We start from the raw sequence: 27,548 nt of genomic DNA, 5'->3' as shown, positions 1-27,548 counted from the left end.
AGGCTGAGGATGGGGACGCAGGGGACGTCGGTTCTTCAGGGTGGGGAGAGGAGTGCACAAGGGACGTAGGACGAAGCGAGCCAAGGGACAGCGGTGCTGAAGAAGCCGAAGAGGGGAGGCTCTGAGTGATCACCAGGGTCCGAGGCCGCGGACACGTGGCTCACGGTACTCAGGGAATCTACCACCGTGAGATTTGAGAGTTGAGCCCCCTGCTGGGGCCCCGGTGGAGGGGCAGCCACGGGGGCTGGCAAAGTCTCGGGTGTGGCCGCGGGCGGAATGGGCTGCAGCAGGATGAGAGACTCTGGGGGTGGCCAGGCCAGGGTGCTGGGGGTGGCCTCTACAGACAGCCGTGGTCCCGGGCTTCGGCTCAGGCAGCCGTGACTTTAGCACCGGTCCCCGTCACCTCATCTAGCCCCACCGATGCTGAAGTTCGGGGAGTTGTCTCCTCCTCTCGTGGTTGCGGGAAGGGTCTCCCTCCAGAGAGGAGCGCCTGCCTCGGGAAGGCAGGCGGGAAGCCCGTGATCAGAGGCTGCACCGTTGGGCAGGAAGAGCCCTGACAGCACAGCAAGCGGAGTCCAGTTGCATCCTTGGCCACTGTTCTTCTTTTACCCAGGTGGAAGACCTTAGCCGTGAAATGGAAGAGCTCAGTGCTGCCCTTGCGAAAGTTACAGACGCCCCCCAGGAGGCACAGACACAGAAGCTCCAGGTAAGCGGTCACCTGGCTTGCGGGCGGCCACGCCCTCGGTCCTTCCCCTGCTGAGGGCACGACTTGGCAGCTGGGAGGACCCCGGCAAACCCTGCGTGGCCATTAGGGACGGAGTTGGCCGTCCCATTGGAAGACATTCCCTCCCAGCTCTGGAGGCTTCACCAGGCCTCGTCAGTGCGATCGTGGCGGTGGTGGCAGCGGCCCCACCGTTAGTGCTGCGTTCGCTCAGTGCCCACAGCAGACCCCGCAGGACATGTGTCGTCCCGCATAATCTTCACCGCCCTGTGGAGAAGGTAGGTCGGCCTCTGCTGGATTTGGGGGGTTTTGAAGCTCAGGAGGGTGGGCAGCTTATTCACTGTCACACAGCTCGCCGGTGGCAGGCCACCTTCAAGTGTAGTAATTGCTGATAGTGACCGCCGGTGTGAATGGATCACAAGCCATGTGCCCAGCCCTGTGCCCAGGGCCCTGTGCGGATTGGCCCACAGGCTCTGTACAGCAGATCGCGGAGCAGACGCTGTCAGGGCCCGGGCTCGGGGTTGAGCGACTTGCATAGGGCCATGAAGGGGGTAGGGGAGAGAAGGGGAGAGAGCCAGGACTTGCGCCGGAGCCGGTCTCACTCCCAGACCTGTGCTTCCACCTGCCCCGCCCCTACCTCCCCTCACCTGGCTTCTAGAGTCCGGCTGCCTCCTGCCAGGTGTCACGTCCACACCTTGATGATCTGACCTGCCCTTCCCCCTTCTGTCCCTCAGCGTTGTACTCCAAGGACTCCCGCTGGTCACTGCCGTGATGTTCCGCCTTTCTGCTTAATTTTAGTTTTGTGTTTTTAATTATTTTAATATTTTCTTGCCATCTTCCTACACTTGATCTTAGCCAAAAGGCCAAGAAGCGATTCTTGCCATCTTTTTAGTTTCTCTCTACAGTGTATCCCTGTTACTAATGATGAGCCAATGACGTTCCACCCTCTGAATAAGCCCATACTGCTTCAAACTCTCCCTGCCACCCCTTCCTCCCACCATGTATTTTTGGTTATAAAGTAGAAGTTAGAAGCTAAATCTAATGCAAGACTGCTTGATTCCTATGATTCATGTCCCACGTCTCATCTTTTGCAGAGCTCTGGTTCATGGAAAGAATAATTGAAGTAGTTTGGTTTAAATCATGGTGCACTAGAAACATAGGCAAGTCTCTCCCTGGGGATCTCAGATTTGCCTTCCGCACCGTGTGGTTGGAAGTGGAGCTGAGATGGCACCAAGGTGGTTTTCTTTTTCCTCCTTGCTTTGAAAATAACAAGTTTTAAAGGCTGAATTCTTAGTAAACCATTGATATTTCCTACTGCTTGAGGAAAGAAGTATGTTGGCGGTTGACAAGCAGAGAGACCAGACAGACATCCTTTTAATCGTTGATGTTGTGCTTGTTATGTTGGGCCTTGAAGGAAAGAAGGTAGCCTCCTACATTCACTGTTACCCTGATTTATCACCTACACTTCTTAATTTCATAACTGTCAGTCCTAGGTGAAAGACTTTCAGAACGATTTTTGAGGTCTTGTCACTCACAGCCTTGGCCGGGCTTCTTGGCTTGCAAGATAGCAGAGGTCAGGAACTATGCAAAGTCCTCGGGTTGTGCTCGCCTGCTGGGCTGTTCCCAGGGTGCGCATTTAATCCTCATCCACAGAGGTAGCAGGTTTACTGGTTTGGCAGGTTGTTGGGACTTGAACTCAAGCCTGACTCCAAAATCTGTGTTTTTGCCGCTGTTCTGATTGTGTGTGTGTGTGTGTGCGTACGAGTAAATGCACACAGTGTGCTTATATTGGCTGTTTCGTTACAAGGTCTACGTAGTTTGAATTTGCATGGGCCCTTGAAAATGCATTTTCTTTTATGTAGTGGGATTTTTCAGGATGTCATGTGATTTGAGCTAATTGCAGCTTGAGTGGAGTAGCCAAAGTTCACAGGGATGGCAGTAAGCCTGGCATTGAGACAGCAGGTGTGATATTCACATTCTTGGAGGGGTTGCCACAGTGCAGAGATGTGAATTCTGGTCACACGTGGGACTCTGTGAAGCCCACAGTGTCGGCTGCCTGCTGCTACCTCTGGACTCATTGAAAAATACATATTTTCAGATTGGAAATACAGGTTTTCCCCAATATCCAAAAGTAGACGTTTCGTATGAAATGTTCATAAGATAAAATAGCATAAAGCAAAGAAGCACTTACCATTAACTTGCATGGAAAAATTTTTGAGCATTCTCAGACCTAAAAAACCACTTCTCTTTTTTTAGGCTTTTCTGACACCTTAGGACACACATCATCCTGCTAACAGAAACACGAAATAAATCAAGATAAAGCAGATGCTTGCAAGACACTGCTGTTCAGAGCTCTGGTGGCTTGAGATGCTCATTGTAGTTCCAGGGAGGGCTTTTGGTGGGGCCGCCCTCACTGCTCCGGGTGCAGGCTGCCTCTGCCTCTAATAGCTCGCTGCAAAACCAACGCAGAATGCCCTTTCCCTTTTTTTTTTTTTTTAATCGAAGTGTACTCGACACATAATATTATATAAGTTTCAGGTGTAAAACATAGTGATGCAACATTTATATGTATTACAAAGTGATCACAATGAATCTAGCTACCATCTGTCACCACACGTAGCTGTTACTGGTGTTATTAACTGTATTCTCTGTGCTGTAGTTACACCCTTGTGACCTCTTTTATAACTGGAAGTTCGTACTGTTTATTAATCTCATTCCTCTCTTTTGCCCATCTCTTCACCCCCCTTCTCCTCTGACAACCATTGAATTGGTCTCTGTATCTGCGAATATAACTTGGTGCCTTTTCCATAGAAGTGCAGGTCCTTCTCTGATTTCTTTTGGTTAGCGAAAACAGGTGCTCTGTAGGTCTTCTGGGGCCTAATGCGAACTTTTGGAAAGTATACCTGTGCATACCTCTCCCTGCTCAGCTGTAAAAGTAAAATTGCACGTTGGAGGAATTTAAAAAGTACTTAAGACAGTGGAAAGAGGTTGATAGATGTCACCAGTAAAGTCATGTCTAAAGATGTGAGTTGACTTTTTGCTTATTTATACTTACATAGAACCTTTTTTAAAAAATATTTTATTCATTTATTCATCTCACACACACACACACACACATACACACACACACACAGAGACAGAGACTCAGGCAGAGGGAGAAGCAGGCTCCATGCAGGGAGCCCGACACGGGACCCAATCCCGGGTCTCCAGGATCACGCCTTGGGCCGAAGGCAGGCGCCAAACCGCCGAGCCACTCAGGGATCCCCTACATAGAACCTTTGAAACAGTAGATAGGATCATAATACCTATTTTAATCTATAATCTTTTTTTATCTAGAATTCTTATCATGACAGTATGTATACATCTATTCACTCCTTTTTAAAAATTTTCATTTTTTAAAAAATTTTCATTTTGAAATAATTGTAGACTCACATGCAGTAGATTTCTGTATACTTTTTCTGGTTCTCCCAAAGGTGATGTCTTGCCTAACGTTAGTAACGATATCACAACCAGGACGTCGGCGTTGGTACAGTCCATGGTTGTTACTCAGATTTCAGCGGTTTGACATGCACTTGTGTGTGTGTGTGTGTGTGTGTGTGTGTGTGTGTGTTTATCCCTATGCTCTCAGACAGCCTCAGGTGGTCCACTGGATGTATGTAACCATATTACTTTACTGGGGAGAACATGGTGGGGTGGGACATGTATTTGAATCTTGACTCTGCTCTTCACTATCGCTTGGGCAAGATATTTGAGCTCTCGCAGCCTTCTTACCCATCGGGAAATGCGGATAATCACACTTAGGTCACATAATCCTTACAAGGACTACTCGAGACCGTGTATCTGGGCACAGGTCGTAATTTAGTAAATGTTGTTAACTCATCCTTAGGTTGGGTAGTATTAAAAAAAAAAAACAATGTTGGGGACGCCTGGGTGGCTCAATGGTTGAGGATCTGCCTTTGGCTCAGGGTGTGATCCCATGGTCCCGGGATCGAGTTCTGGCATTGAGTCCCGCGTCGGGCTCCCTGCACGGAGCCTGCTTCTCCCTCTGCCTACATCTCTGCTTCTCTCTCTCTGTGTCTCGCATGAATAAATACAAAAGAAAAAAAAAAAAAGACTTCCACCTTCAAGCTGATACCTGCAACAATGTTGTTAATACTTAGATATTAAAAAAAAAAAAAGAACGTTGGGCAGTATTACCTTCTGGCATTAAAATACAGTAGTTCCTTTGGTCGATTTTTCAAATTCTCTGTTAATGGTGTTCTGCAAGTAGCTTTTAGTTTGAGGAAACTCTCCATATTGTCTCTTGATTGGGAAAGGAAGATTATGCAAGTGCTGGAGAAGGGGAATTAGATTTGTTGAGCCTGCGTTCCTGGACACGAGACTTTAGTGATCCTGTTTAATCTTCAGGACGGCCGTGTGAAGTAGAGATTTCACAGACGAGGAAGCGCAACTGCAGAAAAGTTAACTCCTCCCAAGTCACAAAGCTAGAACTGGGCTTTGAACTCTGGGCTCTGTGAGTCTCTATTAAACTCCTCATGTGTCTGCACTGTGGGGAAGGGTGGTTTGGCTCAGACGGTGTTTGGCCTTGAGTTTCTGAGTAGGTCTAATTGCGCCAAATGTTTACCACCTGCTTGTAAGCACCCCTCTGATGACATGGAATTCAGAAAGCAGGGTGTCGTGCAGAAAAAGGTAAAAAACTTTCTAAAGTATCTCAAAGGGCCATTTAAGGAAAATTGAACATGGAAATTATCTTTATGGTGTGAGGATGAATTTGAACTTTTTAAAAGAGGCTCTGTCATTGTTACTTGCGCGATAACCCACAGAACGTTCATCACTTTATAATAACGCTTACTTTAATTGTCGCTGTGGCTGGCCTGTGTTTAACAAGCTCCTAATTGGTGTTCCTGTCTCTAGCCTTCCCTTGTTTGAATTCAGTCTTGTTTTAATTCTTGCTAGTTTATTGGTGTTAATTGGAATCTTCACTGGAATGGGCGAGGCAGTATAGCGCTGTGGAGAGTCCCAGATTTAATCACTTATGGTCTGGTGACGGGCTCGTCATTCTGAGCCTCAGTTGCTTAGGTAGGGACAGTGACGAGTACTTTGTAGGGTTGGTCATGGAAATAGAGATACAGTGTGTGCAAAAGCACCTGGTTTAGCTCCAGTGCTTAATAAAAGGTAACTGAAAATTGCTTAAGATGAGCATTTTTCCTATTATTGTTTATCTTCTTTTGTTTTTTGAGTTTATTTAAGTAAGCATTGCCCCAGATACTTTTTTTTAGGCCTTGTTTTAGGCCTTGGTTTCCTACTCTTTTTAAAACTTTTGATTTTAGGGCACCTGGGTGGCTCAGTCGATTGAGTGTCTGCCTTCAGCTCAGGTCATGATCCCAGGGTCCTGGGATGGAGCCCCACGTGGGGCTCCCTGCTCAGCGGGGAGCCTGCTTCTCCCTTTCCCTCTGCCCTCCCTCTGCTCTTGGGCTCTCTCTCACATAAATAAGTAAAATCTTTAAAAAAAAAATTGTTGGTTTTTAAGGGAAAGTAAAACAGAAGCTTCTCTAAAACCCACTTTGGAATGTGAATGGGGTTCTTCCTCATTCTCTGTTGCAAGGTCCTAAATAGCAGTGGAGAAACATGAGATGGCCCCACTTCTCCAGGATTAACAGTGGCTGTAGCCCGTCTCTCCTAACAACTAGGACTTGACCGGCAATGGTGGTGGAGCTGGGTCTCCTGGAAAGGCCAAGAGGCCGGAGCCATTCCCTTTACCCTATGGTCTGAATTGTGGCCTTCACAGCTCATGTGTCCCTTGCTTTTGAATTTTTAATCATGAGCCTTTGTCCAATCCAAAGAACGGATTAAAAAAAGAGTTTATTTTCTCCTTAGTATTATATATGCTTCAAATTTTCTTTCGGGAGACTAGAAAGGAGGAAAAAAATGGGGAATCAGGAGATCATGTAGCCACACTGTTCACATTTTGATGTGTTTCTTTCTCGGCTTTCTCCTCTGCATAGATTTTATTTTTTAGAGCATTCAAATTTAATCTTCTATTTTTTCATATCATGTTGTGACTTGGAATGTCCCCATGTTACCAGTTTAGGTTCTTCGTTTTTCCTGTTAAAGTAAATCTGTGATGGATGACTTTGTGCATAAGGCTTTTCCCCCCTTATGTTTTGGATTCTTCTCCTGAGATTGAATCCTGGGAACGGAATCATCAGGATGAGTGTGAACATGTCTGTCCTGTATACACACACTTGATGTATGTAATCTGTCCACAGAAAGTTACACTAATTCACATTCCTGCCAGTGTGTTTCTGGGCTTCTGGATGCCTGGTCAGTTCTCAAAAAGTAAATATTAATTGTGTTGCTTCATAGTAAGTTTGCCAGCACTGGATATTCTCATTAAAACAATCTTGTTAAATGAAAGCTTGTTTTAATTTACTCTTTTTGACTCCTAACTCTGGGAAACGAACTAGGGGTGGTGGGAGGGGAGGAGGGCGGGGGATTGGGGGTGAATGGGTGACGGGCACTGAGTGGGGCACTTGACGGGATGAGCACTGGGTGTTATTCTGTATGTTGGTAAATTGAACACCAATAAAAAATTAATTTATTAAAAAATAATTTACTCTTTTTGGTTATTGGTGAGTTACAGTATTTTTTCCAAATGCTTGACAATTACATATGTATTTTCTACTAAACTGTAATAATGAAGTAAGGATGTTCTGGACATAATTAACCCTTGGACTCTGCTGAATTTACAGCCGCTCGCGGTGGCCATGCAGCTGCCACACTGACCGTTTCTGTTTCTCCAGGCGACTTTGGGTGTGAGCTGCTCCAACCTCAGCGAGCTTTGCAGGCGCTTGATCCGCCTCTGCTTCTCAGGTGGCTCTCTTCGTGTTCCACCTTTTACAGATAACTTGGTGGAGTTGTTTTTCTTTTTTAAATCGTTATAAAAGTAACATGCTCAGTAACCTTAGAACATTCAAAAGAAGTGAAGGAAGAAAATCGCCCATGTACCCACCCAACTTAAGGCAGTTTCTGACATTCTGTGCTTTTCTTTGTTGTCTTAAAAAAAAATGCATCTTTTATACAGTTGTAGCCTCTTCCCCCCTTCACATCAACATGGGGGCATAATCATTACTCTGTGTTATTTCAAAATCTACGTGTTCTTTGTGGTTTGGGTCCTAGAGGTTGTCTACGTTAATCTTTTTCTTCCCTAACTCCCCGCTCCCTACCCCAAGGCGAAAAAGGAGCACAGATTTCTTGGTCTGTTTCATGTGCTACAGAGTGAGCTCATCTCCGCTGTCTGCTTCCTCTTCCAGGGGTCTGAAGATTATGAGGCTGCTCTGTTAGAAAAGGTGGCGCTTTTGGCACAGCTGCACTCAGAAAACATCAACAAGAGCGCAGAGAACCACAGACTGCGTAGGAACATTAAGAAGGTCACCCAGGAGCTTAGCGACCTGCAGCAGGAGAGGGAGCGGCTGGAGAAGGACTTGGAGGAAGCCCATCGTGACAGGGGCAGAGGAGACCACACCATCCACGTGAGCAGCATGCTGCGGTCGGGCTGGGGTGCTGGATTGCTGTTTCTGGTTTTAGGGAGATCGTCTCTGCAAAAGACCTAGAAAAATCTGAAAAATGTAAAGAAGAAAATATCTCGCTCATCATCTTGGGATTCTCTCTTTCTCTGTCTCTCATACACACACACACACACGCACGCACACACTATTGGTATCAAGCTGAAAATGCGGTTTTGTGTCTTGCTTTTTGTTAATTGAATGTTCTCTTTTTGGTATGTTGCCATGTTATGAGTGTTCTTCAGAAACATGTTTTTGTTTGTTTTTTGGTGCAAGCATAGTACTTCATCACTTGGATGTGCTACAGTTTATTTAGGCCCTTATGGTAGAATGTTTAGGTCATGAAACTTTTTCTTTTTTAAGGTTTTATTTATTTATTTGCGAGAGACACACAGAGAGAGGCAGAGACAGAGGCAGAGGGAGAAGCAGGCTCCCTGCGGGGAGCCCGACGTGGGACTCAATCCTGGGACCCCGGGGTCACGCCCTGGGCTGAAGGCAGACGCTCAACCACTGAGCCCCTCGGGCACCCCAGTTAAACTTTTTTTGCTTTATAACAAGTGTGATAGCAAACATCCTTGTATGTAAATATTTTTCCATTGATTATTTCCAGATAGAGCTATAATTATTGGGTCAAAGAGGATGAATATTTAAACATTATTATATAGCTATACTCAAATTGTTTCCCAGAATGATTGTACCAGGTTTCTCTTTATGAGAGTGATCCTTTTTTAAAGACTATTTTTCAACATTGGATAGCATTTGAAAAATTCTGAATTTGGTAGGCAAAATACAGTTTATCTTTGAAAGTTTCTATTATAGGGGCACTGGGGTGGCTCATTCAGTTAAGCATCCAAGTCTGTTTATTTTTTTATTTTATATTTTTAAAAGATTTTACTTATCTATTTATTTATTTAGTGGGGTAGGGGAGGGGCGGGAGGGGAGGGGCACAGGGAGAGGGAAAGAGCTGAAATCCAGAGCCAGTTGCTTAGACTTGGGACTCTGTGCTCTGCAGGGAGTCTGCTTGAGGGTTTTCTCTCTCCCTCTCCCACTGCCCCTCCACCTGCTCGTACTATTTCAAATAAATCTTTAAAGAAATTTTAAAAAATAAATAAATCTTAAAAAAAATTTCTCTTGTATTTAAACTTAAACATTCATTGCCCTGAGAGTCACATCTAGATGCCTCGCCTTGGTGCAGTTCGGTGGGATAGGGCCTAAGTCTGAGTGATCATTGACACGTTGTGGATGATCTGCTCGGGGACCCTGGGTGGGCAGAGGACCTCTCTCGCGCGGACAGTTGTTGTAGTAGAGGTGTCTGAGGGAGCGTCCAGGTACTACAGTGTAGCTCTCCAGTGGCTGCCACGGGCGGGGTCATCAGGATCCATTGCGTGAAATCCTGACGCTGGCACTGGCACGAGCATTGAAATGCAAACATTCATATGTTTTAACAAAAATATTAATGAACATCAAGGGAACAGTAGTGGAAATTTAGAAACATAAAATGTCACTTACAGTTCCACCAGTGACTGTGGTTTTCAGTGTCACCCTTCAGACATGGTGCCACTGGGCCCTAATCCAGTTAGAGGCTGACTACTGTTCTGTGTTCTTTGATCCTGGACGTTATCAGGGGCATTTCTCCATATAGTGTGGCCTCCAGCCTGATGGCGTTGAATGGTGCACGCTCTTCACTGACTACATTTCACCTGCTTTACTTAATTTCCTGCTCTCTGGGACAGTTTGGTTGTTGAAATGATTCCACAATAACATCCTTGGGCATATAGACATTTCCCCTTGAATTCCTAGGATTTGAGTGAGTTTACTAGGTCAGATGGTACAAATATTTTATACTAGTTAATCATGTTGCCGAATTATTTGTGCAGAGGGCTGGCCCAACGTATGCTACCACCAGCGATCTTGGAGTATAGCAGTTTACTGTGCGTTATTAAAGTATAGGTTTCCTGTTTGCTTTTGAACACCAAGTATACCTGGTTTAGATGTTGATGCACGTGTAAGATGTGACCTCTGAAAGTTTTATCTTTTCTAACGGTGGAGATGTTATATTTGACAAAATGCAAGGCAGCTTAAAATCTATAGAATTAGTGCAAAAGATCCTGGGATTGGAGTAGTCGGGAAACCCTCTGGGGGGAGGTGGCACTTGAGTTGAGCGAGAAGAGTAGGGCTTGAGTTGTGTGCCGCACGGAGGAGGTAAGGAAAAGACTGGCAAGATGGTCCTTCCACACAGGTGCAGTTGGCATATCAGTTCTTACTCCCTGACTGCTGGGTAACTTCCTCTTAGTTTAAAATACCTTGTCCCCTCCGCCCCCAACTGTCATTAGAAACAGGCTCATTCAATAGAATTGGGTTGGGGACACACACATACGTCTCCCCCCCCATTTTTCTTTTCTTTTCTTTTCTTTTCTTTTCTTTTCTTTTCTTTTCTTTTCTTTTCTTTTCTTTTCTTTTCTTTTTTTCTTTTCTTTCTTTTCTTTTTTCTTTTCTTTTCTTTTCTCTTTTCTTTTCTTTTCTTTTCTTTCTTTTTCCTTCCTTCCTTCCTTCCTTCCTTCCTTCCTTCCTTCCTTCCTTCCTTCCTTCCTTCCTTCCTTCCTTCCTTCCTTCTCCATCCATACACACTTTTTTTTTTTAAATTATAACTTACTCTTGGTAAACATTTGAAATAGCTGCATAATATTACATCAGGTGGAGATGCTGTAATTTATTTACCTATCCCTCTTGTGTCACACATTGTTGGTGGTTCCATAATTCACTTATTCATGTAAACCTTGGTGCTTCTGGAGGACTGCTGGGCTGCCGTGGCTAGCTGATGTATTTCTGTGTAACGTGTGCACATCTTTGTGAGGAGGCAGGGGCTGTTTGGTGAAGAAAGCAAGGGGCATGTGATGAACGGGGCACTTGGGGTCGAGTATACTGTGGGTAGGAAGGTTTTTTTCCCCCCAGTGACAGAAGCCCAGCTTGAACTAATTTAGGCAAAAAGAGAAATGTATTTCCTTGGGTGACTATAGTGCTGGAGGGATGGAGACTGGAACGCTGCTGGGACCGAATCTTGGTCTCTGGGAGCTGGCTTCTTTCTCTCCAGTTCCAGCTGGCTAGACCATCGTTGCCGTCCTGCTGGGGTCACATGTTCCCAGTTGATTACATAGGAGGAAGGAGGACTCTCACACTCTGCTGCCCCCACGGCGTCCCTGTCAGGATGGCCAGAGGCCCGGCGTGGGTCCATCCCCAGTCGTCTTTGTCAGAATGTGTGCGTAGGTTCGGGTGCATGCACGTGTGAGTCCCATCATCGACAGCCTCCTCTAGAAGCACATGTTTGGGAGGGATGAGCAGTTACCCCCAGAAAGGGTTGTGTTGTTTCAGACCAAAACAGCCACTGTGTACTCTGTGTGCCTACCTCAGGTGAACATGACCATGACCCAGAGCTTTCTGGCATCTCATCAGGACTACATTTGTACATCAGGTTATATATATGTTTCTGGCAAGATGATCTGGCCATGGCTCCTTTCCTTTTGTGTGTGTACAGCATCACAGTGGTATCTCTACTTACCTTCTGGTTACGGTATAAGAATTTGGCTGTGTCTGTCTCCTATGAATGTTTCACACCAGACGTGGGGCTTGGCTTGTTCAGCGTCTAGGGAACATGATGGGTGATGTTTTACCTTATGGTCCTGAGATAAATGCAGAGGTAGAGCCTGACCCGCTGGCCCCACCTGTCTCGTCTGTTTGTTCTATAACAGGCTCTTTAATGAACTTGATTCACTCATCGGCTGCTACTGCTGCTGCTTGTGGATTGAGACAAACAAACAAATAAGCAGACCTTTTAGTGGTCTCTATTTCTTTCCTTTTTTTGATGGAGGGGGGAGGGGGAGAAGAAGAGGGAGAGAAAGAATCTAAGACAGCCTCCATGCTCAGCACGGAGCCCGACACGGGACTTGATCTCAGGACCCTGAGGTCATAACCTGAGCCAAAATCAAGAGACGGGTGTTTAATAACCAGCTGGGCCACCCAGGCGCCGCTTGTAGCCTCTTCTGTCCCAACAAAGGAAAGGGAAAAGGAAAGAGAGAAAGGGGAAAGAAGGGAAAGGGTCCCACGCGTGCAGTCAGCAACATTGAGCACTGCGCAGGCCCTCTGTTAGGCAGGGGACAGATCCATGACGGGTGTGAGCAAAGCACACGGAAACAGAGCAGGGAGGTGGCTTGCAGAATCAGAGAAGGCTCTAGGGAAGGGCAACTTGTGAACTGGTTCTGAAGTTCGAGTTAAATAAAGGTTAATTGATAGGCAAGGGGCAGAGGGTTTTGTATGGATGGTGAGGGCACAGAGGTAGGAGAGCACATGGTGTTTTTGGAGAAACAAAACAAGAATGTCTGATTTGAAGTATTCTGAGATATTATTTGGGGCTTTAAAATTGTAATTTATTCTTTTGATGTGTCAAAAACATTTTTAGAAGTTTATGGGAAGTCATAGAAATGAGATTAAAAATAAAGGTAAAGGCCGTCAGGTCTAGGAACAGGCAGCAGAGTGAGTGAGGAGGATGCTCCCTGGTGTATCTGACACAGTTCCGAAGACGGGGGCTTAAATTCAGCTGGTGGCCCCTGGCAGCGGACGTCACGGGAAATCGGCTACAGGGTCTCCAGTGTCTGAAGAGGAACCGGTTAAGGTAAAGGGACGGCTCTGGCCAGCACTCAGGCCCAAGGGCAGTCTTGCTCCCCCGGGCTCCTGAAGGGTTCTGGGAGCGGGACGGAGCCTCGGACAGGACGGCCTGCGGCGGGAGCCGTCTCGCGCCGGGCCACGTCCACGCCTCCCGGGTCGGCGAGCTCGGAAGAACGGATTCCAGTCGCTGGGACGTGTCTGGCTGTGTCCGTTACTCTCGTTTCTTGGACGAGAGCTACCACCCAGACGTGCTGCGGGCCTGCTCGTGGGCGAGCCCCGACCCCGCCTCTGCGGGGGCTGCCGCCAAGCATCCTGGCGCTGTTGTGGCACTGCCTGGATTCCCTCTGATGGTCAGCCGACCCGATACCTCTGGGTGTGATCAAACCATCCTTTGCTCACGATGGAAAGCTTTATGGCCCTGTCTTCGCGCTTACTCTCCGCTTTTCGGGGGAGACGGTGCCTGTCCGAGCAGGCATCTTGCAGCGGGGGTACGTGACTTCACCATGTCCGACGGCGCCGTCAGAGGCTGTGCTTGTATCGCCTGTGATTGCCGCGACCTGTGCCAGCCGACGCCGCGCGTGGGATACTTTGCCGTCGTCATTTGTTTATCCAAGGAACGTTCGCTGAGTCCTGGCGGTGGTGGGGCCCTGTGGGCAGGCTCTGGTGAATACAGCTTTGGTTTTTACTTGGGGGTCCTTCCACAACCAGAAAGGTCCAAACGTGAGGGTCTCAGGATGGATCCCTGTATTGTATTATAGCTCCTTGCCACCAGAGGGACCCACATCCCTGCGAGGACATTCAGGTCTTTGCAAAAACAAACAAAAAGCTGGTGTTCCCAAGTCGGTGTCTTAACTGTGATGTTTAAAGTGTACTGGCTTGTGCGGTTTACAACAGGAATGCTGCTCCGATTGTCGCATCCTTGCCCTCATACCTTGACTTTGATACGTTGTTTGGCTCTAGAGACTGAAGGGCTCTCCTTTTAGTATTGCACGTGTGTGCATGCGCATGTGCGTGCGTGTGCATGCGTGCTGCGTGTGTGTGTGTGTGTGTGTGTGTGTGTGTGTGTGTGATGGAGGTAAACCTTTATTTTCGATTTGCTCCTCTGGCCCAGGCGTTCTGTATGCTACCTGGGGTGCGTGGGGGAAAGGAGCAACGCTAGTCTTTTTCTTCTCCTTTATGAGCAACGCGTACGAGACATTGGTTTAGCTGTATTCCCCCGACTGCCTCGTAATGCTCTCATCTGTTACAAGACCTGTCATCCGCTGCTCTGACAAGTGTGTGCTTCAGTACCTGGGCACTTAGCTCTGTGGGGATGCATTTGCTGGCTAAAGCCCAAAAATCTAATTAAAGTTGTACCCGTCACCCAGCTGGCTAATCCCATGTGCTTTGACAGGAGCAGGTTTAATTTCAGGGTAGTTCATCCCGAACCCCTTCGGTTTCACATGTGTCTGTTGACGGATAGCTCCAGACGAGGTTATGACAGCGTTCAGAGCATCTCCTGTGATCCGTAGTCAAAACACGGCATTTGGAGGCCGTGTTTGTAGGCTGGTTGGGTCGGCCTAGGACCACAGACCTGAGGGAGCGGGATTCTTCCCAAGGGTCAGAGCTCTTCGTGCCTTGTTTTTGATTTAATCGGGTATGAAGAGTCTGAGCTGAGTCCTCGAAGAACAATACGCAGTTTAAATGGTCTGTGCGGGAGGAGGTTCCATCCCTGCAATATCCAGTCACTCTTAAGCGAGGCTGAGTGCGGAGACTCGGGTCCGGCTGGGTTTGAGTTCTGGCCCCGTCACCTGCTAGCTGGTGGGCCGTGAGCCAGTAGCTTTGCCTCCCCAAACTGCGGTGTCTGTTTCTTGTTAGAAGGACACGGCTTGGTTGTAGGGATTATCTGAGGGAGGATAGCACTTACGAGCATAATGCCCGGCACATCTTAGCTGGTCAGTGAAGAGTTGCTGTTTTGATGATGGAGATGACGCCACTGCCCTGGGGAGGAGAAACTTGGCAGTTTGAGCTCGTGTCTTTGGAGCAGTGGGCAACAGTGCAGGATTTGGGTTCGAATTTTGGTGGTAGCAGGCACTCAAGCCTCTAGGTCAGTGGCTTAACCTCTCTAAACTAAGGTTTTCTCCCCTAAAATGGGGTTGATTATACCTGCTTTTGGAGTAAGTGAATGAATAATAAAATTTAACGCACGAGAAAGTGCTTCCTCTGGTTCCTGGCACGTGGAGGTAGATGGCTCGGTGGATCGGACGCCTCTTCTTTGCTCTTTTCCTGCTTCTAACTGCACAGCAGGTGCTGGCTCAGGACCTTAGCGAACCGTTGACCCCTAGAATCTAGGGGACACCGTTGACTAATGAAGGTGGCCGCCCCGTCAGCAGCCAGGTCAGCGAAGCTGTACACTTCTTCCTTGGTCACCACCCCTCTCCCCTTGTCTGTCCCTTTCCCGCGGACTGATCCCCCAGGACGGGAGGCCGACCGCGTGGAGAGTGACGGCCGGCGTCACATCTCGGTGCTTGTGCGTGGGGCCGGCGGAAGCCGCTCTGAAAGGCTGTTCCCATCCGTTCCACGTGGAGCTGCTGTCGTCTCCCTGGAGCCCAGACAGAAAGGCTTTCCCTTACCTCTGGTTCTAACTTTATGATTTCTGGGAGTACAGGACTGAATCCCGTCAGCCCCCGTCTCTGGGGGGACCTAGCCCAGAAATAGAGCAGAAGCGCAGACAGAGGGCTCACTGGAGCACAGGCGAGGCGGGGGGGGGGGGGGGGGGGGCAGTGGAGCTGGGGCTCCGAGGGCACGCAGCGGTTTGCTGGGGGCACGGGGCCGAACTGCATTCCAGGTGGAGGGACGGCCGCGCCGAGGCCTGGGGCGCAAGTGGGCCTGGCCCGAGGGCACAGCGAGTGGGCTGGCAGGGAGGGCGGGACCGCTGGGCACCGTCGGGCCGCCGGGCGGGGGCCTCCACACTGCCCCGTGAGCTCCTCGCTCTGAGAACTATGTGGGCCTGTGAGCTCTCTGGCCGCCCTGCCTCGTTCCAGGGGTTTCTGTCTGTCTCAGCATAGGAATTCCTTGTTCCAGTACGACCCCGTGCAGAAGAAAGCTGAAGGCCCAGCTGCTTGGGGACAGGCGAGGGGGAGGCCTGGTGCCCCCTCCGCCCCGGGGGCAGTGCGGCTCCCAGACCCAGGCTCCAACGCCACTGTCTCATACTAATTCTGGAAATTCTTACATCACTGGGTTCCTATTCCTCATTAAGATTTTGGAGAAGTTTCCTTTATGTATTTAAAGGGAACCACTGAGCACTTTGATAAGCTTTCTCACAGTGAAACCTGAGAAGGTGGAAATTTGATGGATGAGAACCTTCTCGGTCTCCATCTGGCCTGAGATAAAACAAACCAGCTGACTGCAGAAGGAAGTAAGAGGGCCTGGCTTTTCATTTCTAATGTGATTCTCAGATTATAGGGGTATTTTATTTTTAAAACAATCCACCTTTTCTTCTGTCGGCCTCCCCTGAGAAAGCCCCGATAGGCAGAGGCATGCTCGGCTCAGTGCTGGTCCGGAGGGCACCTGCGAATCCTGGAGGAAAATTGCCCACTAGGTGGAAAGGGAGGCGTCCCAGTTGATGTCGCAGACACGGGTCCCGCTGTGGCAGCGCTGGCTTGAAAGCAGGGTGGGGTCTGGTCCAGGAGAGGGGCTTGCAAGGAGAACAGTGCACCCGAGGGCCTTGGCAGGTTCCTTAGGACAGTGGCTTCTTGCATTAAAATCAGGCGCGGATTACCGAGCTTCTCCCCAAGCCAGCTGAGTCAGTTTGGGGAGGAAGGCCCAGAAACATGGAGTGAGAGGGTGCTCGCGGCCAGCCCGCCTTGGGCTTCCTGGGCTCGCCCTGAAAAGCCACTGGTTTAGTGAAGAGAACATGAATAGACCTGGTTCCGCCACCTCTGACTCCGGTTAAGTTGCTTGAGTACTTTGAACGTCCGCTTCCTGACCTGCGGGTGGGCTGCACCGCTGCCTTGCGGGGTTGCAGGGGGAGCTGCAGGGGGAGCTGCGGGGGGCGCGTATAAAGGGCCTGGCGCTCTCCTAAATGCTGTAGAGCTCTGGCGGGTGGTGTTTTGGGGGGACGATTGCTGGGGCCAGAGGAGTCGGGGGGCTTAGTGGAAGAGGTGGCACTTGGATTGGCCCTGCGAGCTGAGCGTGCTGTCTCCAGGCAGGTTTGGGCAGAATTGTGCTATGTGTTTTTTTCCCAGCGGGAGAGGCCTGGGTGGTCTGGTGAGGTGAGGCTAAGAGGTAGGCTGGAGCCCACCGGGGGAGGGGAGCCTGGGACGAAGGTTTGTAGGGTGGCTTCATTCTGCAGCTAGCGTGGGGTCCCGCAGGGTCCTGGTAGAGACGGAAGGCTCAGGGCTGTGTGTGGCTGTGATTTGGTGGCTGAATGCGGCCGGGGACGCCAGCGAGGAGGCGGTTGCTGATGACCAGCTGACAGCTAATTTCTGAAGAAGGCCAGAGCAGTGGGGGGAGGGAGAGGAGGGCTGAGCCGGCAGCACGTTCACTTTTCTCGCCAGGACTTCAGATTCCATCTGTCCTCTTTAATACCAGCTCCGGGGAGGAGGACTGGCCGTCCAGGTGATCAGAGTCCGGGGTGCTCCCGGGCCAGCCCCGCTAATGCATGGGTTGCCGTGCCTCGTGGCAAGGGCCCCGGTTCCAGATTCCCAGGCCTTCTTGCCACAGACTAACCGGGCCTGGCTCCTGTGGGGCAGGTGGCCCCCTTAAGCCGCACACACCCTCCTCCTCGACAAAGCACCACCACCAACGGCCCTCAGTTTCCTCAGCAAGCCTGCTCTGGGTATGCAGTTTTCACAGGACTGATTCCCAATCTGTGATGGATTCTTACAAACTGATGGATTCAGCTCCTTTGGGAACTCTGGGGGTGGGGTGGGGGGCGGGAATGATTTGAGCCCTGTGGTCTAAATACTCACCCTTCGTCTCTCGTGTGCTCTGTGTGGAGGGAGGGCTCTGCCGCGAGGCCCGAGTCACCTGTGGGATGAGCGGGCCGGCGGCTGGGTGGGCCTGGAGGGCGTGCATGGGTGGGGGTGACAGCTGCCGCTGCTGCCCATCTGCCTCTGTGCCGGGCACCCACCCACGTTCTCTCACTTGAGCCTCCAGGGCCCATCGCAGCCTGTGTTTTTGGCCCCGTTTACCGCAAAGGAAGCACTCACAAGGATTTCGGTTACCTGTGGTCACCCCGCTACTCAGCAGTAGGGTCCGGACGCAAGGCCAGCTCTGCCCATCTTCACAGCCTGGGAATAGCAAGAGAGGTTTGGGGAAACCACCCAGGTTCTCAATTTTCAGTTCTGATCGTTTTGCTCAGGCGAGACATGCCGTCTCCATGCCTCCCCTGAACATCTGCTATAACCGCCCTGGTACCCAGGAGCCCAGGAGCCCAGGAGCCTTTGCGTTGCTGTGTCCCCGAGGCCGGGCGCTGGCCTCGCCTCCCTGCAGCCGTCCTGCACCGCGGGCCTTGCCTCGCTGCTCTTCACGGAGGCCCAGGGTCCTTGGCCCTGCCCGCTCGCCAGCAGGCGGGCCTCAGTCTCCGCTGGCAGGTCTGGCTCCTGAGGCCTTGAGGAACCAGAGCATTAGCTCGGGGCGTCGGCAGCCCGCGTCAGACTGGTGTTACATTTGTCTGGTCTTAACAGTAGTGCAGTTGGGCGGACAGTGTAGAATTGGGCGTCTAGCTGACTCGGGTTTGAATTTCAGTGCCAGAAGTGACTTGTCAAGCTTTGTCACCATCTCTCAGCCTCCGTGAGCCTTGGTTTCCCTTCCGTAAAAACAGGACGCTTACCACTGAGCTTGTGTGCAGTCATCAGGGTCAGAGATGTTTTAAAGTGCCTTGACAGCTGCGTGGCCCGGCTTGAGCCCGGTCATAGTTTCCATTAGGAGTGCTCGTAGTAGGTGAGGGACTTCATACTCTTTGGTGTCCTGGCTTTCCTGGAGGCCCTGACTGATGCAGCGGGCTCTCCACGACCAAAAATACACACACACAAATTTGCATAGGCTCCCAGGGACCCGCTCAGTGGGCCTCAGGTCAGGAACCCCGAATCACGTGTTCCCTGTGGGATTTGGGGAACAGGTCATTTTCAAGGTGTCAACTCTTAGTTTGGGGGACACGTGGAAGAACTTCAAACATGCAAGTTCTCAATTTACATACCTGAATTAAAATTACATAAGCAAACGAAATGGGAGAATGGAGTAAATTATTATGGTACACGTGCGTATGCGCTAGAACTTGAACCAGACATCAAAATAATGAGTCTGATGGGTGTCTGTGCAAAGGAGAGAACGAATCCAGGAAGTGATGTGTGTGGACCAGTAATTACTGTGCACATGAATGACACACACCTTCTACTTGGTGTAATGCAGAAATACTTTACGCTTAAAATGTAGCCTGGTGGCTCAGTCGATTAAGCATCGAGTCTTGATTTCGGCTCAGGTCATGATCTCAGGGTCGTGAGATCAGGCCCCAAGTCAGGCTTGGAGCTGAGCGTGGAGCCTGAGATTCTCTCTCTGCCCTCCCTGCCCCCCCACAAAGTAGGCATGACCTTGATCTTTTTAGGATGATCTTTCTAGGATGGCAGGCAGATTAATTGTGAATTTAAAGACGTACCTAAATGGCTTAACACAAGATTTTGTCCCTTTATGCAGTTTTCAGAGGGAGATTTCTAAAAGCAAGTGTCAGATGACTGTAGATGGAGGGGGATCATCTCAAAAGAAATCCAGACCTTGGTCATAGTGTGGAAGAGAGCTGGGGGGCTTGCCATCAGAGCAGGAACAGGGCAGGTGCTGCCCCTCCGTGACTGTGACTGTGGGCAGGTTACTTTACCTGAGCCTGTTTCCTCATCCGTAACATGGGAGCAGCCCCCCCACCCCCCCACCCCCCAGGCGCTCGCCGAGTGCTGGTCTCGTTATCTAGTGTATTCGCCATTCCCAGGGGATGCTGATAATGTTCTAGGGGCCATGTTTTGAGAATTCTAGTTCTTTTTGGTGGGAAATGGTATTTGGAGACTACAGTCTGGATACTGGGGAGGATGCTGGTTTATACTTTCTCAGTGAAAGGAAGGAAATAACAGAAAATAGAAGTTCATGTTGATATTTCCAATTCATATTTACAGTGACATGTTTTAACTTAATTTTATATTTGTGTTGGTATTCTCTTAGACTTGTAGTCTTGGTTCTTATCACATTAATAATTACTTATTTAATAAATAAATACACACACACAGTTTCAGAATAACAATACAAACATTATTTCTTCCAACATGATTACTAAGTGTGAGACTTTCTGCAGTAGTCCCTTTGTCCTTGGAGAAATACCTCACTAGGGCAGACCGATTACTCTGCTTTTAAGTTACTGAAATAATTTCTCTGTTTGGTTAACCCATCAACCTGTTATACAGTTAGATTTATTTTTTGTTTGTTTGCTTCTAGTTTTGGGGGAATTTTTATTTTTTAAATAGTCATCTAAACATTTAAACGGCTTCCATGGTACGTCTGTAAAACGAGTTCTCCTCCCTCCCACCTCATTCTCTCTTTTTTATTTCCCTATAGGCCACTTAGTTTATTTTGTAGTTGAATACATGACAGTATGCCGCACATATTTTTTTTCTCCTGGGGTCCTCTTGACGCCTACCTGAGTGGTATATTCTGAAAAGCTTACTTTAGGTCAGCGTGTTTATAGAATCCTCATTCCTTTCTCTGGATCGCGTCTGAGTGCTCCATTGTGAGAATGTACCTTAGTCTGTTCCTCTCCTGGTGGATATTTGGGTGGTTTCCAGCCTTTTGCTATTATGAATAGTACTTCAGTATTACAAATAGCATATATCCTGAGGTATAATCACACGGTTTACTGTTGGTTGTGTTTTTTCCCTTAACATTATAACATGAACATTTTCCATGTTAATTGTAACCGTCATTATTTAAGATATATATATATATATATATATATTTTTTTTATTATGAAAGTAACACAGACTTCGGGATTTTAGAAACTCAGAAAAATAAAAACTTAAAAATTGGTTGAAAGTCCTCCACAATCCCTCTATTTAGGTACACTGTTATTATTTTGATGTGTTTCATCATAGCCTTAACAACATTTTGTATAAGCATTTAGGAAACAAATGGCATCATATTATATAGTGTCTTGGCTTGTTTTTCTTCATAATTGTGTTTTTTTTTTCTTGAAGATGTTATTTATTTACTCAAGAGAGGGAGAGAGAGTGAGGTCAGAGTTGGGGGTGGGGAGGAGCAGAGGGAGACGGACAAGCAGATTCTGTGCTGAGTGCTGAGCGCGACGCAGGGCTCAATCTCAAGACCCTGAGATCATGACCTGACTGGAAACCAAGAGTCGGATGCTTAACTGGCTGAGCTACCCAGGCATCCCGTAATTGTGCATTTTTTAACGGCATGCTTTTTATAATTAATTCCCAATTTTTAAAAAATACTTAATTCTTGTTGGATGTTTAGTTTCTTTCTGATTTTTCCATAATGTAAATAATGTTGTGATAAATATCTGCATAAAACTTTTTCCAGATTTCTGCTTATTTTTAAAGCTGGTTTTCATCAGACTTTAAGAGAGAAGGAAGTGCACGTTTGTTAAATACACCTCTTTGCTTGCTCTTGTATAGCGGTGAGCCCGTGAGAGATGATCATCTTGAAATCTTTGTCAAATAAGTTCTATTTTTTCTTTTTCTTCTGACAGGACCTTAGAAATGAAGTTGAGAAACTACGCAATGAAGTGAATGAAAGAGAGAAAGCCATGGAGAATCGTTACAAGAGTCTTTTGAGTGAAAGTAATAAAAAATTGCACAGTCAAGAGCAAATGATCAGAAGTCTAAGAGGAAGCATCGATCCAGAGGACTTGTTGCTCCAGGTGCCATAACTTCTCTTTCTATTGTATTTAAGTCTGTTGACTTAGCATAGGCTTTTTTCTTTAAAAACCCTTTTGCATAAATGTTTGTAGAAGCGTAAGGCTGGCGGAAATGCCGGTAGTCCTCACTGCTTTCTGTCAGAGCATCAGAGCACTTCAGAGCTTTCTTTCTGTCCTTTGGGCATCAGCCACCAGCCAGAAGGGAAGGGACTTATTCTGGGTCCCGATTGAGGCCCTGGCGGCCTGCCTGCCTCACTGAGGTACTCCTGCTGTGGGCGCCTGCTGCTGTGTGTGCCAGGCCCTCTCGCCCCTCTGTGCTGTTTTTGGACTTGGAATGCCCTCCTTGTCTGATCATGGAGTGAGGTTGTGATTTAGCGCCTGCTGCCAGGTGATCATGATGGATTCAACGCGGGTATTTAACTCTGCTTCCTGCTGGAGCCTCGTTAACGTGAGTCAAGAGGTGAAAGGTACAGGCCCCCAGGACTGAGCACTCTGCTCCATGCCTTTGGGGTGAAAGGCCAAGAAGCAAGCTGGTTTATCCTGTGGAGCCCAGAGAGGCTCAACAGGAAGCGGAGGGACCTGGTCCCTTTGTAACCAGGAGATTTGGCTGGAATGCTGGGCAGTTCAGGGACCTTGTTCTCTTCACCAGCAGGAGGTGGTGGTGGTAGTGAGGATTCTTCTCTAGTGACCTTAAACCAGAGAAGCTCTGGCCTGGGGGTCACCAGATGCAGGTGCAGGCAGGAGTGGGTTTCTTGATAAAGATGGGAGTGGAAGTGTGCATCCCCGGCACTGAGAGTCCTCTCGGGGGAAAAGACAGATGGGCGTCTTCCAACAGAACAAGCACATCCTCACCTGGTCCTCTCCCACTGAGCCTGCCGCTGATGTGCTCTTTCCACACTTAGAACTTCTGAGCACCTTTATCTTTAAAGGTAGATGGACAGCCTGAGTTCCCCAAACAGGGGAACAGTGTGCAAGAGGAAAGACAGACAGAACAAGGCTAGGTAGAGACAATAGAAGTGGGAGGATGAGAAGCAACCAGACAGCTTTTCAAAGAAGTCGACACTATAACCTCTTTAGATAAGAATTAAGATCAGGATCTGATAAAAAAAAAAAAGCAAAAACAAAAAAAAACAAACTTGGAAAAGAAGAATGAGCTACTGGAGATTGGAGGTATGATCACATATATAAAGAGTTTAATAGGTGGCGCCTGTGTGGCTCACTTGGTTAAGCATCTGACTCCTGATCTCGGAACAGGTCTTTCTTAGTCTCAGGGTCATGAGTTCAAGCCCTGTGTTAGGCTCAGGTTGGGTGTGGAGCCTACTTAAAAAAAAAAAAAAAATTTAACAGGAGATTAGAGATGCAGGAAGATCAAGGTGAGTGAGCCTTCCAGAAAATAGAACCCAACAGAGAAATAAACAGGCAAAGAAATGAAAGGGAGAAGCCAGGAATTCCAGTATGTGACTGCCCGGGGCTCCTGAGAGACGGGACAGGCAAAGCAGAGGGAAGGAAACCCTCAGAGCAATAGGAGAGCTTGCAGAGTGGAGGGAAGACTCCTCTGCATCGAAGAGGTCCCTGTGTTGCTAGCACATGATGGGGACATACACCCCAAGGCATGTCCTTGTGAAATCACAGCACACGAGGATAGAGAGGATCTGGAAGGTTCTAGAGTGAGCTGCAAAGGACCCAGACGCGGAATGACATCAGAATCTTCAGCAGCGACACTGGAGGCCAGAAGGCAGGAGAGCAGGCTTCCCGGTCGCTGAGGAAGAGCGGTGTCCAGCCCAGCATCCCATGCTCCGCCCAGCTGGCAGCAGGAATGAGGGCAAACAAAGGCATTTCCCAATGTTTGGCGCCTGAAATCCTCTGCCTCGCAGGTGCCTCCCTTAGGGAACTCCACGCAGACCCATCCAGTGATCCCATACAGACGAGGAAGAGACCCGAAAGGAGAGTCACGGGATTCTCCGGGGACGCGGTGATGGAAGGGCCCAGGACGCAGAGAGCTTGTATTTGAGCTCTTGAGACAGAGGCCGCAGTTGGGATTTCTCCAAGAAGTGGAAACGGAACCCATCAGTTACCTCCTGTGTCTGACTCCATCTAGAGGCATTTTTAAGTTCTTTTAGAGTGTTTAGAGATAAATCTACATTAAATACCTAATTTTAGTTTTATGAACTAAGTGAATGAATAGAACAAAGCAGTTGTTACTAATTCCAAGGAAATCAAAGAAATGAACAGAAAGGAAGTGTAATCACGGGAGGCCAGATGGGTGAGTCGTGCATAGTGTGTGCGTGGTCGAAATGGTACAAATGTGGACCATCAATGGAACTGAAATCGTGTTGTGGCTATCAGGAAAAGTGCTGAGGGGGGCAAGAGCTAAATCCTTCAACTTCTGTGGTAGGAGCCAGGGGATAAATCCTACCTTAAGAAGTCAACGGGACGCCTGGTGGCTCAGTCGGTTGAGCGTCTGACTCTTGATCTTGGCTCAGGCCTTGACCTCAGGGTCATGAGTTGAAGTCCCGTGCTGGGTTCCACGCTAGGCAGGGAGCCTGCTGCAAAAAGAAAAAAAGTCAAGCCGTGTGAGAGTAGCAATGTAATGTAAATACAGGAGGGGCTGAGCAGTTGGGAGTCTTTCCTTCCTGGGAGTGGGACCCAGAGGGGAGAGTGTGAGGTAGGGGCCCCTGTTTTCCATGTGAGCGGCGCGGTGCTATTTGTTAGACAACGTGTACGTATAGTCGGGCTTTTAGAAAAGGAAAACGGAAAGTATGAGTCAAGCACAGCTGGATTATGACAGTTCTAGAAAGGCAGTGTTGGTTATTCGCTTTCTAGTTTTTCCTGTTACAGTTTAACAGGTTTTTATAAAAAGTTGCCCCTGTGTCTTTCATGTTTGTTTTCATCTAGTTTCTCATAGAAGTTTGACATGGTAAAGTGATTCTGATAGGTACTTAGGAAGAAGATGTTGTTCTTGCCCTTAATTTCTGACCTAGAAGGACAGAGACATCATTGAGGAGTTACCAGGTTTTAAATAGTTAGGAATGTATCGGCCTGGGCCTTAGGACCAGACACACCATGTCTAGCCCTGCTGTGCGGTGGAATGCCAGATCTTCCGAGGGGGTCAGCGAGGGAGACTGTGCATCATCACGAGGGACCTTCGAGACGCGACCAAACGCCATAACAGTATTCACAGCCTTTCTTCCTGGAAGTCAAGTCTCCTCTTGGTACAGATGGGTCAGGTGTTGTCAAATTTGTCCTGTTCTGAAAGAGGCTCCGATTTGTTGGCTTGTGACACACGGTTCCTCCAATCGCGGCAGTAGCCCCGTAGGATGGCGGGCAGACCCGAGGTCATACCCTGGCTCAAGGGGACCCAGGATGAGAACCCTGTCCTGTGGGGCCAGGGCCCGGGCTCGGTCCTGCATACCCGCTGGGCGGCCGTCGGGGTCAGGGGAGAAGGGCGCCTTGTAAAAAATTGTAAAAAATATCCTCCATTAGAGAGTTTTGGAGAGTCTGTTAGTATTTTTCCTCTTGAGCAAACTTCCTCATGATTTGTTTTGTTTCCTTAGGAATTCAGTGAAAAAGATTCGGGAGCAGTACAGCCGACTCGCCCTTCACAGAGTGGGGAGGAGCTCAGGGCCAGGAGTGGGGACTCAGCAGCAAAGTGCTCTTTACAGCGCTCACCAGGCAGCAACCGCATCTTCTCGGAGGTAAGCTTGCCTGGACTGGGACATCCGCGGGCGACTCCGTGTTCCTTCTGACACGTGTGTGGCGACTGCTGTCACGGAGAACCCTCCGAGGCCTTCTTGCCAGCGACTGAGGTAGGAGGAGGGCTCTTAGTCGGCCTGCCTTACAGGTTCATGCCCTTCGGCTGAGTGTTGCTATTTCCACCACACAGGAAACTGGTAAATCACAGCCCATTAGAGATGAGCCTCTCGCACATTTGCTGTCCCGGGGTTCACCTCTCAAGAACCGTGTCATCTCTGTGCATGTAATTTCTACGGTAAAATTTTCCCGTTCAAACACACACAGAAACCAGCAGGTCCTTCCTGGTCTGGCCTCGGGTCACCCTCCGTCATCCCTAACTACAGCTGACTGCTTGCAGATTCCTTGCACCTGTCCCCCCACCTTTGCATTTGCTGCTCCGTCTGCCTGGAATGGCTTTTCTCTGCTTGTTTCCTGGGTGACTCTTAAACATCCCTAGAAGTGCCCCTCCAGTGTCACCTTCCCCGACCCTGCTTGGTAGTGACATCTCCTCTTCCTCCCCGGTGCGCAGCACTTTGCACGCCCATCCCTGTGTTGATGACCTAGGATCCATCTTCCTCTGCCCCTCCCTCGAGCCCCTGCACACCAGGGATGGGCCCCTCAGGGTAGGGAACTGGGATTTGTGTCGAAATCCCAGTGCCTCGCTCAGTCCTGGGTCTAGTAAATACGTGTTTGTGGAGTGAATGAATGATTCTATTGGTTTGTGAGAGATGCAGTCCCCCTCTCCACCCCGAGCGTGCGTATGATGCAGCTTGGCGGCCAGATACGGGATAGGAAAGGACCTCATTGGAGGCCAAGTTTTTTGTTTTTTTTTTTTTAAACCTGGCTTTAATTAAGTCCATACATTCAGAAGACAGAGAACTCTTACGCAAATTAGTTCTTTGATGAATGGCTCTGATCATGACTTGTGGTTTTGTGAAGGGTGATTCTCAAAATAATTAACTGGTGCAGCACGGACTTAGGCATGAGAAGAGGCGCAGGCGGTAGGGCTGGAGTACCTGCTCTTCTGCCAGATACCAACCCTCTAGTTCTTGGCTCCTGGAGAGGTCCCTAAGGACCTCTGCGGGGAGAGGGTGGGTCGGAGGTCATTTTACAGCTGGTGTGGAAGTAGTGTGGTGGCTGGGACGAGCCATTGCTCTGTGGATCTGCTCATGTCAGCCCTGGTCTGGGGGTGTCGTTGGCTGGTCAGTGGGGACTTCTTACCTGTCCATTCGTGGACCTGCATTTTGTTGTTTCTCTTGGATGAGAGTGTCAGCCTCAGTAGTGGAGCCCAGAAGTCTGGAGGCCAGGATTTTTCTCTTGGCTCTCTCACCACTTGGGTGATGTTGGGCATGTCCAATAACTAAATCTCAGGGGGCTAATATTTTGTGAGTCAAACTTGCATGTGGTTACTTGAATTTGACCAAATTTAATTGGGTGTTAAGATGCACACTAACTTGGGGGTGCGTCTGTGGCTCAGTTGGTTAAGCGTCTGACTCTTGGTTTTGGCTCAGGTCATGATGTCAGGGTCGTGGGATCGAGCCCTGTGTCAGACTCCATGCTCAGCGTCTGACACGGAGCATGTTCCACGCTCAGCATGGAGTCTGCTTGAGACCCTCTCCCTCTCCTTCTCACTCCCATTCGGCACCGCCCCTTACTCACGCGTGCCTTCTCTCCCTAATAAATGAATAAAATCTTAAAAAAAAAAAAAATAAAAGATGCACCCTGACCTGTAATAAGGCACAGTCAGTGTTTTGAAACGAGAGTAGCCCAGCAAGGTGTTTTTAGATGTTCAGGTCTTCACTGATTTCCATGCATTTCGTCAAACATTGCTATTTTGAATCCATAATTAGACAAAATATGTCTAAATGTTGAACGAAATGTTTACAGATTTATTGAACAGGCTGAGTGTTTTACAGTTTAATCTCACCAGTTTGATCAGCTACCACTTTTTTGGTTTCTTGCGCTGGGCGCTGTC

General features: G+C 48.7%; 1 protein-coding gene and 1 pseudogene across 8 annotated transcripts in view; one reads left to right on the top strand and one right to left on the bottom strand.

The window, feature by feature from the left end:
- The window catches only part of CDK5RAP2 (CDK5 regulatory subunit associated protein 2), a 153,057-nt gene that overhangs the window by 47,652 nt on the left and 77,857 nt on the right, over positions 1-27,548 (top strand). For all 8 annotated transcript variants that reach the window (XM_038553244.1, XM_038553243.1, XM_038553241.1 and 5 more), the window contains 4 exons: positions 614-706; positions 8,035-8,253; positions 21,674-21,844; positions 25,396-25,536. In XM_038553244.1, coding sequence (XP_038409172.1) covers positions 614-706; positions 8,035-8,253; positions 21,674-21,844; positions 25,396-25,536 — 624 coding nt within the window. The remainder of the gene's footprint in view (positions 1-613; positions 707-8,034; positions 8,254-21,673; positions 21,845-25,395; positions 25,537-27,548) is intronic.
- On the bottom strand, positions 1,515-1,596 carry LOC119874097 (annotated as a pseudogene).

The sequence above is a fragment of the Canis lupus genome, chromosome 11 (genome assembly GCF_011100685.1).
Source record: "Canis lupus familiaris isolate Mischka breed German Shepherd chromosome 11, alternate assembly UU_Cfam_GSD_1.0, whole genome shotgun sequence".
Taxonomy (NCBI): Eukaryota; Metazoa; Chordata; class Mammalia; order Carnivora; family Canidae; genus Canis; species Canis lupus.
Note: the sequence above shows the minus strand (reverse complement) of the source record. Positions and strands in the feature narration are given on the sequence as shown.